This window comes from Malurus melanocephalus, unplaced genomic scaffold (assembly GCF_030028575.1).
Source record: "Malurus melanocephalus ecotype Western Australia unplaced genomic scaffold, MMel_1.1 scaffold_560, whole genome shotgun sequence".
Classification (NCBI taxonomy): domain Eukaryota; kingdom Metazoa; phylum Chordata; class Aves; order Passeriformes; family Maluridae; genus Malurus; species Malurus melanocephalus.
Genome location: NW_026623792.1, coordinates 28,096 through 41,751, shown reverse-complemented (window position 1 = coordinate 41,751; position 13,656 = coordinate 28,096). Strand labels below are relative to the sequence as shown.

Here is a 13,656-nt window from a genome sequence, read left to right as displayed (position 1 = left end):
TGGGAGGAGGAAAAACAYGTCAAGTTCTGCAGGGATGAGGCAGTCAGAGAGATTTCCTTCCACCTGCCCTCGATTCCTTGTGGATAACCACGGGAAGAGCTCATTTTGAGCATCCAGCAAACAATTCAGGAGAGCCTCTCGTACTCCCTCTTCAAACCTTGCTGCTGCCCCACTTGGGAATCATTTCTGCTGGAATTCATGACATATGTTCGTTGTTTATCTTAGTGGGATGTGACTGAAAATGTCAGAGTGTTTTGTGTTAGGCAACAACCGAATAAAACAAACAAAATAAAAACACAGCTGTAATGCTACGCTTCGAATTGTTGGATTTAAATATGTGGGATTGATAAAGGAAGCGAGAGGGAGCAGTGGTGGATAGAAAATCAGCCAGAAAAAGCCTTGGGATCCTCGAATTAAAACTGGGAATGTTATTTGTCAGCTCGGCGCTTGGAATCCAACCGAAATGCCTGAAGGGAARCAAAAGGCACATCACATCCTCCTTCCAGAGCCAGCCAGAGGGTGGAAAATGAAATATGATGGCCACAGGTTCTGGTGTGAACCCCAGGAACTTGGCTGGGACCGAAGATGTGGGAGTGGAGCTGAGGAGGGCGGGATTTCTGTTTGATTGGCTTTTTGTGTTTTTGAGGAGGCAGTACGAGAGGATTTTGCCAGCAACAGTGGCTCTGGAGTTAATTGGGAGCAGGAATTTGTCTTTGCTCGTGACCACATTTGTGCTGTGGTGTTCTTGCACCTACTCAGAGACTGGAGCTGGTTTTTCAGAGCCTTCTAGTACCAGCAGTGTGTTCTGGTGCCTTGCCACCGATCCTGAAGTGAGTCTGGATGGGATGGAGGAGATAAATCACTTTGATTGTTCCTTGCATCCCATAAAGCCATGGAAATTCCCCTTGCAGTGAGCAGGRACAYTCTGCCTTGCTCGAGGAAGTGAGGAGGKGTTTTCAGCAGAGCTCTGGCTCTTGGACAGCAGAGTTGAGGTTGAAGGGTAGAGAGAGACCCAGGAGGTGACTGGATTGAGCCCTCTSCCCCTAAATGGGACCAGTGCTGTGATAGAGGTGACAGTAACTGGATTTTTTCCCTTTAATATGATTAAAGATCAAGATAAACTACAACTCAACCTACTGCCACGACTGGTATTATCTGTAAATTTGAGTTTAACTGTCCTTAGGAGTTTCACCAAATTATTCCCTGAGGGGTCCTGTGTTTTATCAAACCAAGCAAAAATCTCTGAGTACTGGCAGGAGAAAAAAAACTTTCTCAACAGCAAAAAAAAAAAATCCTGTTCCTGATGAGATCTTACGTGGTCTGAAGCTGTTTGAGAAGAGAGATTGTGGCTCTCAGGCATCTCGTGTCACTCCAGGGATTCCAGGGATGAGCTGTGACTTCTCTCCATTTGTTTTCAGCCCGATGAGCTTGAGCTGGGGGCTGGTGTTTGGGATCAGAGGAATGGGGAGGGAGCAGGCTACTGATCCATGGAGCTCCTGCAGCAGCATCTGCTCATCTGGATGACACATGGGTGGAGGTTTGTCCTTTGGTGGAATGCGAGGAGAGGAGTGGGGAGGCAGCAAAGGCCACTCTCATCCCTGAGCCACCACATGAGAGATGATTGCCAGCCCTTGGTGTCGGGGCACGAGCTCCTCTCACACCCTGTGGCCAAGCAGCTCCAGGATTGACCTCAGTGTGGGCAACTTCCCCTGGAGACTCATGAAAAGTCCATCAAAGAGATGAAGAATTGCCTCAAAAATTGGCTGGAGCCATGGGATTGTCTCAGAAGAGTCCAAAATGAGCTGCAAAGTGTCCTTGATCTCGCAGGCTGGAGGAGACTGGCTTTGGGCTGGGGCAGTTCAGTCCAGCACAGGGCTGGGAGGTCACAAATGTCACTGTCCTCRAGTCATTTCTGGGGACTCAGCAGCCTCTTGCTCCACAATGGGATAGGGCAGCACAAAGCTAAACTCCTCAACTTCAGGGCTTGTGTTGGCAGGTGGAGCAGCGTGGGGTGGCCCTCTGGTGACTCTGGGGACAGTGTGGGACCAAGATCCCACTGATGAAGGACAGGGGGGGAGTGCTGCTTTGTTGGGGTGCTGTTGTGGAGCATCTCGATTTAAGATGTAACCACACAAAGACCATTCAGGGTGGCTGTTCACATGTGAATTTTGAGATTTAAACAAGATTGAAACAAAAGCAGGGAGAGAAGCAGCAGTGGTGGCTCAGGAAAGCTGGGATGCCCTGGGCTCTGCCCTATGGACTCACACATCACACAGTGCTGTTCCATCCTCCCCCTCCACTTTGTGCCATGAATTCCCTCCCCATTCTCTYACAAAACATATTCCCTGTATTCAGGTTTATTGAAATTAGTTCTAGTTCACACCTCTGACCTGGTAAGTGTGGGCAGCACCTTTCCTCCACACTCAGCAGAAGATCTCCTTTCCTCATCAGAAAACCATCCTGGGAAGACATGCCAGAATTTTGGAATAGCACAGGATGTGTTTTACTTCTGGGATGTTTTCCTAGGTCTCTCATTTATCATATTTTCTAAATATTCTGGAATAATAATCCCAAAGATGCTCTTCAAGTCCTRTTTCTTTCTGTCTGGAGTTGGTGAAGAAACACTTTCTTTTTCAGGGAAAAGGGAAAATATTCCTCTTGTTTCGGTGTTTGTATCACTGACTGATAGTTCTGTAGGGTCCAAGAAGCTTTCATCTGGATAGACCAAATTTCCTGAAAATATGTTGAAAACATATTGGTTCCAAACCTCCCCCGAAACCACATGCTCTAGATTAGGCATGTGTTGGGAGCTAACATCCCTCTTTCCCCAATCCACCAGAATCTGGCATTAATAACCCCACACTTACAAATATTTGGAAAGCTTTACATTTCTTCTACCCATGGGAATGAAGTGAATGTCGCTGCCCCAGTGCTGGAAAGGCAACAGCYGAGTTCTGGAGGTTTCTTTTTCATTGGGAAAAGCAACATCCCAATGGCAGGAGTTTCATCATTGCCTGGAATCTCAAGGAACACCTGAGCTGCTCTTTCCACCTTTAGTATTGGTCAAATAGGGATGGAGGGSTTGGTTGATGGGTAGGATTTATCCMAARKYYKRRKKTKGRAAARSCCYYCMARRWYMWYCMAWYCMARSYKKKRMYKRWYCCCMMCYTKKYMMCMRSCCMRRRSMMYKRRGKSCMMSKYCMRGSMWTYCCYKGRMSSCYYCMRGGRMMGGGRMYYCMMCMMCYYCMRKKSYTKRARGGRMYYKSMARGRARGSMRRRRRGGRMYYCYYMWYMGGRAMYKKWRKKRMMRSMMMARGRRRAAWKGGKKSMRRMYSRAARRRRWGRAAWTTWRGKTKGRMMWWWKGRWRGRAWTYYTYCCYKKKRRGGKKRWKRARGGSYKGRAWKGRWTTYYCMRGRAARSYKKKGSYKSCYCMWYCYSKGRARKKKYCMARGSCMRGKTKGGMWRGGSYTKGRRSMRSCTKGGRWWRKTKGRRGKKKYCCYKSCCMKKGSMARGGGGTGGGACTGGATGGGATTTAAGGTCCTTTCCAGCCCAACTCATTCCATGATTCTGTGACTTAATGATTTTATGTTTATTTTATGAAGGAGTGAGAAGTGATGCGGTGTTCCTGGATGATGCCGGCATCTCATTAATCACCAGGATTTTGTCTCTAATTACTAACCTGGGATGGGGATAATTCCTCAGTACCTCCATCCTCTCATCTCCCAGGACTGAGAGGAGATGGAAACACTGGAGCCCCAGTTGAATTAGCTGGTCTTACATGTCCCCAAAGCAGAGTCACACTTAAGTAAGAAAATTGAGGCTATTCCATAGGAACTCAGTGCTAGGAAACAGGAGAAAGATCAGTAATTCCCAACAAATGCTGAAAACAGGTTGGCACAGCCTACAAAGGATGGATGGACGGATGGATGGATGGATGGATGGATGGATGGATGGATGGATGGATGGATGGATGGATGGATGGATGGATACAGATGATGGCTGCTCCATGTACCTTTCCCAGACTGGATGAACACCTTGCAGACATCTCTTGGAGTCATATCCTCAATCAAAGGATGCTGCTAAAACATGGCTGTGGCATTCCATGGCTTTGTCCTGCTCTTGGCAAGTGGGAATTCCAGCACGTTCAGCACCTCCTTAGGTGTATCCTTTATTTGACTGATTCCTGTAGTGGTCAACCCTTTATAGGTTTGATATAAAATCAGCGTAATTGCAAAGATCTGTTCCCGTCCATAAAACCAGTTGGAACTGTTTGGCAGGAATTTAAACTATTTCTTGTTAATCCACACACACAGCTAATAAGGGAAGGCAGGGGTTTTTTAATATCCTATTTATATCAGCAGATGTCCYAAAGAAGTTTGGGATATTTCTGTATTTATAGTAAATCATAGCAGTGTGTAGCGTGCAGAAAGAGAGATTGGAGGGGGGGCAAAGTCAACTCTATTAATCTTGCTAAGAGCAAACATGTCACATGTAATATCCTTGAGTTGCATCACCATCTGGGATTTTTCTGAAGGCCTTGGATGTGTTCCAGCACATGGTAGGGCTGCAGGAGCTGGGGTTGGAACCTGCTCCCTGAAGCATGGGGAGATGTCTTCTRCTGCTGGCTTTGGTTTGCACACCAAAAACTCATCCCCTGCAAATGCTTTCCTCAGCTCCAAGTGAGATGTTTGCATCTGAACCCRAAGTGCTTCTGCTRGAAGGGACTTGGAATTGTTTGGAGYGATTTGGAATGGTTTGGAGCCTTCCACTTGTGGAGGCTCTGTGGGATTCTGGGGTGGCTCTGTTTGGGGTCTTTGTCATCATACAGAGACATCTTTCCTGCTTATACTTTTCTCTCCTGCTGGCTTGACATTCCCTTCTTTTCTGTTATCCTCCCCTTTTATTTTCCCAGCAGATGTGGAAAATCAGCTTTTGGAGGAGTTGAGTTCTGCTGCTCACAGCCTTTCCTGGGAGAATCCCGTCCTGTGACGAGGAATTCACCTGGCCCAAGTTACTGCAGCAGAGACAGGGGCTTTTCCTACAGGAAATCCAGGGAGAGGAAATGTCAGTGGTAGGAGTAGATCAGGTACCTGCAATGTTTCAAGTCAGGCCAGCAGCAGCTTCAGCGCTGGGTAGTGATAGATTCAGTGATTAGGCAAAAATAATCCCAAAATAACATTCCAAAGGGACTGATGGACTTTGGAAAGACTTTCCAGCCATAATCTGTGACACAGGAGGGCTCACTCTGAGCCASAAGATCCCCTCCAGACCTGTGCTCCTCCTAGGGAGCCTTCTCAGCCCCAATTTAATGGTCTTAGGGAGTAATTTGGATGTGCCAGCACTGTCCTTGGAGCCCTGCAGGTCTTCTCTTTCTTTCCCAGTGGTGCTCCTGCCCTTTTCCCAGTGTTGGTGGCCACCAAGGTGACCTCACTTGCCCACTTCTTGCCCTTGCCTGGAGGCTTTCTGTGGAACTTTTCTCATTTCAATTCTTTCTGTATCAAATGGCCATGACTTCACTGCTCCCAGAATTTATACACCCCTTCACTGAGTTGGCAGCAGGATTTCCCCATGTTTTCCAGAAGTATTCCCAGTTTAGGACTGTGTTTCTGCCTTGCCTGGCTGAGCAGCAGCAGCTGAGCAYGTGCAGGTGTTGTCCTCCAGCATCCACCAGAACACTTTATTATTTCCCATGTATTTATATTTTATGGGACTGTATATTTTGTATGACTGAATCTCATTCCTTGCTTATTATCCTTCAAAGCCATCCAGCCTGTCCTGCTCTCCCAATCCTTTTATGTATTAACAGTTCTGGCCAACTTCCCTCCCCCAAAACCGAGGGGATGAGCAGAGCTGACAACTCCTTGAAGGACAGAATAGAGTTTAAACAAATTTAATTCCAGCTGAAAGACAGGAAAAGTAGAAGGGAATGGACTTCCCAATGTCTGGGCCTGGTTTGACCTCAAAGGAGAGCAGACTGTGAAAGGGCGGTGGGAGAGGTGGGATTAGTGGGAAGGACAGAAGTTGAGAAGAATAACTGTGACTCAAATGAATCCTCAACTGCAGCATGGCAAAGGCCCTGAAATCAGGGATGGGAGACACTGATCAGTCAAAAATTCTTCAAATCAAACCAGTTTCCTTCTGCATGAAGGTGGCAGGTCTGTGAACCTCGGAGCAGCAGAAGACACCCTGTAATTTGGGTTTTTATACTCCTGTACAGTGCAAGAACACAGTGAATGTGCCTGTGATCGGCATGTTGGAGTGGAAAAAAACAGGGTTTTCTCTTAGGCTGTCCTTGAAATCAAGGCCTACATGAAGCTCCAGTAAATAAACATGGGTTGGGTAACAGGCTCTGAGTCCTGGGGCCTCTCCACTGGAGGAATGGGACTGGGAGTTGGGATTGGCAGCGTGGGAGAAGAGGCTGGGACAGACTCAAGTTTGCATAACTTACAAGTATTTAACCATCAGTTAAGAGGTAACCAGTGGGTCAAATATCTCATGGAATCCCAGAATGGTTTGGGTGGAAAGGATCTTAAAGATCACCTCATTCCCCTGCCATGGATAGGAACACTTTTCCCTATCCCAGGTTGCTCCAGGCCCTGTCCATCCTGGCCTTRGACRCTTCCCAGGATGGGACATCCATTATATTTAATGATACTATTTGTGTGTTCAACCCTCTCATTTAACAAGCTTAAATATTTAAACAAGTATTTAAAAATATTTAAATAAGTTTAATGTTTGAATATTGGTTTGTGGCCTCTGAAGAAGCTGGCAGAAAGGTTTTTTTAATTACCATTTTTCTCCTTTGCCCATCAGTGTTGGGGCAACATCCATCAAGCCAAGTTTTCAAACCTTGTGCCTCAGCATCTTTAATTCTGAGCAGAATATTGATCTGAAATTCAGGTGGCCCTCAGCTTAGCCTCRGTCATTTATTACCATTTTATCCTGAATGGAGCAATAGCTCATGAACTCCCTATTTTGAGCAAAACCGAGAGAAATTCTGCTGTATCAGAAGCTTCAGCTCTGCTCTCCAATTAAACGATCCCCCCCTGCTCTCGGGAGGCAAACAGATGCAAACCCCAGAGAGACTCAGAAGCTCCCAAGCTTAATAATCCTGTTTTTTTTTCCCCCTCATGTCAGGAATATTTCTGTGTCTGTCGAAAGCTCCACTTGCAGATCCATAACATCTCTCTCTGCCGTGCCTGGAACAGATGCGTGTGTTGTAATATAGACTGCGAACATTGACATCCCATGTGGTTCTCATTCCTCCCAGTCATCTTTGAAGCTAATTGGATCCAGCCAGCCCAAATGTGTCTGGCTGGCCACAGCTATTTGTACTTTCACTCTGGTTCTGGTGCTAATGGTGGGATCTATGGAACATGAAATAAACTCTCGTGACTCCGAGGGCTGCCGAGGCACAGCCGCTCGCGTCTCGCTGGGTTGGGATGGGCTGCGATCTTTAAATGGGATTTTTTTTTTTCTATTCAAGTGTTGTTTACTGGCTGGTGACTAAAGTGAGGACTGGTGGGGCTCAGAAATGCAAAATCAGGAGCCTGGTTGTCCAGTCTAAAATGTTTTGCACTCTGGTGTGGCGTGCTAATGGCATACGGGGAGGGGGTCATTAGGAACCCATGTGTTGTCCAACCTGTGAATATTATTAAAAAATACCACCAAAAAAATTTAAAATAGTGAATTAGGAGAAATTATAATTTAGATAATAGAATCATAGAATGGCTTGGCTTGGAAGGACCTTAAAGGTCATTCATCCCCATGAGCAGGGACACCTTCCACTATCCCAGGCTGCTCCAAGCCCCATCCAGCCTGGCCTTGGACACTTCCAGGAATGGGGTAGCCACAGCTTCTCTGGGCACCCTGTGCCAGGGCCTCAGAGAAGGGAAGAATTTCTCCCTAAAATCATAGATACCATTGCTGATAGATAGTGTCTTCTATAGATAAAGCCTTTTGTAGATAATACTATCATTTTCCCATGACCCAAGAGCACAATGTAGGAAAATCAATGTTTCTGTTGGAAAGACATCAGTAAGGTCGATGGGTATTTCTCCGGTCCTTTTCCTATCTTTCCTCTAACTATCCATGGAGAAACGGCTTTTCTCTTGGGAATTTACCTTTCCCCACCCCCTCAGACTCAAAACAACCTCATTCCCTTCAGTTGGTTATAATTTTATATCAGCTAAAGGTGATTTCAGTCATTGATGTGGCAAACCCCAGGTTTTAGAGGGATTTCCCTGATAAACAGCGCRGGACTGTTTGAGGATTTTTGTTGTTCATTCCTATCCATGGTGAATTCTTGGGGAAGCAATGGAACATGTTTCACACTTCAGCCTCTGCTCACAAAGTCCTGTCATTTCTCAGCTTCACTGTAAATATTTTCTCTCCATGCTCTGGAGGTTTGGGTTCCCATTGTTTCAAACAGCCAGTTCAGAATAATTCTTTGCTTTTGTGGTTTTTTAGTGTTTTATTCTTATTTTTAAACAATTTTGCTCACAAGGAGTCAGCAGGGGGTTGGACCAGATCATCTTGAAAGGTCCCTTCCAACCCCAACCACTCTGTGATGCTCTGAAATTTGGGTTCCTGTTCTCAGCTGAGACCATTCCTGTGCTGCTGCATACATAATTGTCCACTTGGAAAATTAAATGGCCGTGGGGATTTTCTCCAGTTAAAAGATACATGAATTTCACTAATTTTCTTCCTTTTTTTTCCCTTTGTAGGTCCAAGTTCAGTGAAAAACAAGAAAAAGGGTAAGTTTGAGTTCTAATTGAGTTTGAGTTCTGTGTTTTGTGAGTTCTCTTTGGCCAACACGAAGGAGAAACCAGCAGCAGCTTCCCTCTCCAGGAAAGGCTGGAATAGCACCCACAATCTTCCTTAAACACTGAAGGAAGTTAATTGTCGTACAGAAGTAATCCTGAAGATTGTCTAACTGAAGATTTGGACTGAGTCAGTACCAAATACAGGAGCTGTTGCTGTTTGCCAGCCTTGGCTTTCATCCCAATCCTGCCAACCTGCAGCTTGGATTCTCCTTCAGACCCACCAAACTCAGCTTTGCATCCCAATTTTCCTTGTGTTARCCTCAGAATTATCATTTTATGAGCCCCTTCTGAGTGTTGCTCAGCCCTCAGGGCTTCTGGGGATTTGATGTTGTTCCTCAGGCAGTTTGCAGTGGATTGTTGGGATTTGTGTTATTCAGGTAACCCTGTCTGAGGGGTTCCTGATGCCATCCTTGTTTCTGTAGGACTGCTACAGGGTTYCTGATGCCATCCTTRTTTCTRTAGGACTGCTGGGAACACTTATGGTCCCACAGTTGTGGTTCCAGGGTTATCCCATGCTTAGGATCCCACATTTCCTACCAGGAGCTTGAACGAATCCAAGGATCTGAACAGCTGAGTTTTCCCTGTCTGTGCTACTGTAATAGYACATCAAATGGCTTTAATCCTTGGATTCAAACTCCAGAGCCACAGCTGAGAGGTTGGAACAGGCCACACTTAGCAACTTCATTTGTGTTTACTCTGAGAAGCAGCATAAAATTTTATGTCGGAGAAGTTTTTCCTCACAAAGCTCAACCCACGTTCAARTGAGCCCAACAAATAACAACTGATGGCTGCAGCCTCCAGAGCAATTCCAGAGGGGCAGGGGGATCTCGTGGAGCTGGATTGCATACAGCTGTATAAAATAGCYTAATTTTATGGTATTGTCACATTTAATTCTCTTTGGAGTCCCAGTTCATTGTTTGATGAGCGAGGATTCTGGAGAACTCCCTGCTTTTGCCTGCTCTGAATTTTGGAGCCCATGGGTATGGACACGGGAGATTTGGCAGGCTGGCATTTGGGTGCTGGAACCCTCCTGGAAGACCTGATAAGAGAGCTATCAGACAATAAATTGAATATTTTTTTTTTGCCTCATGAGGTTTATTAGTGCAGAGAAGTGGCTGAAATGCCTTGAAGGATGGGAACGCACAGAACATCGCTGGGATGAGCGGTGGTGTCACTGCTCAGGCAGCAGCTCCCTGAGTAGCAGAGCAGATTTTGGAGGCAGATGAGTTAAAGCAGCTGTRATGTGCAGCCCTTTTGGGAAGGGAAGCCTGGAGTGACAGCAGCAGCATTGCTGACTCCCTGCCTGCAATCCTCCCTGGGGATGGCCTGGATGGGAGGGGTGTCTGTGAGAGGGTTTGATGTGATTTAGGAGCAGTGGGTGTGGTTCAAGGTGATCATTCCAAAGCACAGCATCATCCCGAGGAGGAGGAGCAGTGCTCGATTAGAGAAAGGCTGGATTGGAAGTCGTGGCTGCTGATCTGGACAGAAATATCTCTCTGGAGCTTTGTCCCATGAAGCCTCTTCCCACTTTTTGTAGGACACCGGTGTCATTTCACTCACTTTACTCAAAACAACCCCTGCTTCATTTTCTGCACATTTAACTTCATTTTCTGCACATTTAACTTCATTTCCTGCATATTTAAATTGTGCCCACAGTTGTCCCACCCTGATGTCCTTGTGTCCTTGCTCCTGGCTAGTGGCCATCCAGTGATTCCCACTCCTGTGCTAAAACAGATGGATTTTTTCTTACCCTTCTGTCTGTTACAAAGATGGATATTAGTAGAGAAACAAGTACATAAATGTACTCAGAAACTATTCCAACAACCATAATTTCATATCCCAATTGCTGCTGTCATCTAAAAATGACTTTAATTCTGTCCTACTGGGGACCTCRTGGCAGCAATTGAAGCGCTTTTGCTCCGTTTATGCTCCTTGGCAGAAAAGCCRTTCCAAAGTGGCATTTTAAAAACTACATCAAAAGAACATAATTTTTGTCAGGAGCATGGAAAATCMGGAGAGCAGGGGCCAAGCTCTCCCTGCAAACCTTGTTTCAGCCCACTGTGTGTGTGTTCACAGTYATTCCTGGTGTGGTTGTGCCATTTCTCTGCCTTGGGACATGTCAGCTGTTTGAGGATCGTGGTAGGGAGGGTTTTTATCATGAGGGTGGTAAAATACTGGCACAGGTTGTCCAGGAAATCTGTGGCTGCCCCATCCCTGGAAATGTCCAAGGCCAGGYTGGACAGGGCTTGGAGCAACCTGGGGTAGGGAAAGGTGTCCCTGCCCATGGCAGGGGGTGGGACTGGATGGGCTTTAAGGTCCCTTCCAACCCAAACCACTCTGGGATTCCATGATTGTGACAATTCTCAAGTGCTTCCATCCCCTAAATGGGGTTGCTCCTTCCTGAGCCCCTCCCTCCATCCAAAACCCAAAATATTGAATTACTTCGAGGCACGAGCAGCACAGGGGCTCCTCCAGCAATKCTGGAGAGGAGTTGGAGCTCAGCTCTGAACTGCCCTCTGGAGGAGATGAAGCCATGGGGATCATCTCCTGATCCTAATGCACAACAGGTAGGAAAGATTATCCCTGTTTTCCATCAAAACCCAGGAAAGTGAGTAACTGTGGAGTGGTTCCTCTGGACTTTAACCCTGCAGCCATGGCTGGGTGCATTGGAATGGGCTCGGGGAGCATCCTGAGATCGTGCTGGGTCCGTAGGGATGTGACCAACTCCAGGGTGTGAGATTTGAGGACTGACCCCGTGCTGAGAGCAGAGTGACCGGAGCTCTGGGAAGAGGCGCCCTGAGCCTCCGTCCCCTGAGAGGCCCTGGAGAGCCCCTGTGTCTCATTTAAATGTAAATCCCAGCAGGAAGGAGCCTGCAGGGTGGTGACCCCATTGTCCTCGTGGTGTGGAGCCATGGGACACCCACCCAGGCTGTCCTGAGGCTCCTTCTTGTCCCTGCCTGCAGCCAGGAGTGACCCACCCCCAATCTCCCATCTCCTGCGGCTCCAAGCCCACCCTATAACCCAGGTCACACCTGTCCTTGTGTTTTGCAGGTAAAAAGGCTGGTCCTCCCGGGCCCAACGGTCCCCAAGGGCCACCAGGGCCACCCGGGCCGCAGGGTCCCCCCGGCATTCCCGGCATTCCTGGGATTCCAGGCACCACCGTCATGGGACCACCCGGCCCCCCCGGCCCACCAGGCCCTCAGGGACCCCCAGGAGTGCAGGGCCCCTCAGGTAAGGACCCATGGGTGCCCTCTGCTCCGAGCTGGCCAGGCAGGAACACCGGGGATCCCATCAGTGTCCACATCCCATGGCACAATGTCCTGGAGCAGGACTCAGGTGTCCAGGGCCATGCTGGACAGGGCTTGCAGCAACTTATGGAAGGTGTTCTGGGCTTTAAGATCCCTTCCATCCCAAACCATCCCRGATTTCTGGGATTCCGTGGCTCTAAATGGCCCGAGCAGAGGCCAGGAGCAGCAGGAGCCCCTCAGCCCCATAGGCATCTCCTCCCTAATTAGGATTTGGCTCCCAGAGAAGGGAGTTGCAGTGAGTGACCGCAGAGGGAAACCTGGCATCCTAAAAGCCAGGAGGTTTTATTCCCACTGTGGATCAGRGATTGGGTTGGGCAATTTTTCCTTCTAGCAGAATGTGTTGAATAATGGMGAATTTTGATGGTTGGACAGAAGTGCCAGGAATAAAATAGGGAAATGTAGGATTAACATTTTTCTTTATATATTTTTAATATTTTTAGTATTTAATATATTTTAATATTATCTGCACCCTATACCTCTTCTGTTAGAACAGAGATTTAATGGTGATTATGGGGCAGGAAARGTTTTATTTTTATGGGGCTTTAATGGTTATTATGGGGTAAGTTAAGTGATTTATATGGGGGTTTGCAGTTTATTTTGGGATAAAAGAAGTTTGATTTATGGGATTTTTCACTCAACCTTCCTCTTCAATGATATGAAATTGCCTGTTGCAGGTGCCACAGACAAGGCCGGTTCCAGAGACATCCAGGTGGGTTGAACTTTMCAGGGAAAAACCCAGTTTTAGKGGGGTGTTTTTGTGGACTGGCGTGGTGCTTCCCACTAATCCTCCATCCCTGTGCTCTCCCTTCAGCCAGCTGTGGTCCATCTCCAAGGGCAAGGCTCAGCAATCCAAGTGAAGAATGGTAAGGATCTCTTGMTATTGGTGGGTGCTGGGAAGAGCCCCTCCTGCACCCACAGAATTCCTGGGTCCCAGTCCATCCCATGACACAGCTCCCAATCATCCCTGCCCTGCAGAGAAGACTCTTATGTGGAGTCACCATCCCCATTGCCCCTGAGCTCCTGTTTATCTCCCAGATTACCCCTGTCCTGCACATCCCAAGAATTCTGTCCCCCTAAATCTCCCTTCTCCCAGATCTCCAGGTACATCTTGTGCCTCCCCAGCCCCTCCATGACCAGGTCTTTCCCTGCCCCCAGTTCTGTTTTAAGCCCTCAGTGGATCCTTGTCCTGTCTCGTCCCTGTTTGCCYGTTTTCCTCCAGTTTCCCAGGAATTTAAGGCAGGGAAGGCATAGTGCTGTGAGGACACGGAGGTGTCCAGCCACCAGCTCTTCCTGGGATCCCTGAGCATCTGTGCCCCCACCAACAGCCTTTAATCCCAGATCCTGCTGAGCCACTTCCCATCCACAGGCAGCTCCTTGCTCTCCTCCTCCTTCCCACAYCCCCATCCAAACTCTCCTCAAGTTCCTGCTACCCTGCCAGCATCTGGGGTTCATTCATCACCTCCTTCCTCCCTGCTCTGGCTGTGCTGGAGAGGAGCTGGATTGTCCCCTCCCTGAGTCCCC

At 47.7% G+C, this 13,656-nt stretch overlaps 1 protein-coding gene across 1 annotated transcript in view; it reads left to right on the top strand.

The window, feature by feature from the left end:
- Positions 1 to 13,656, top strand: part of EDA (ectodysplasin A) — a gene marked incomplete at its 5' end in the record, with an annotated part of 59,827 nt that overhangs the window by 40,997 nt on the left and 5,174 nt on the right. Inside the window, 4 exons of the mRNA XM_057382262.1 lie at positions 8,729 to 8,758; positions 11,879 to 12,058; positions 12,810 to 12,844; positions 12,947 to 12,998. Coding sequence (XP_057238245.1) covers positions 8,729 to 8,758; positions 11,879 to 12,058; positions 12,810 to 12,844; positions 12,947 to 12,998 — 297 coding nt within the window. The remainder of the gene's footprint in view (positions 1 to 8,728; positions 8,759 to 11,878; positions 12,059 to 12,809; positions 12,845 to 12,946; positions 12,999 to 13,656) is intronic.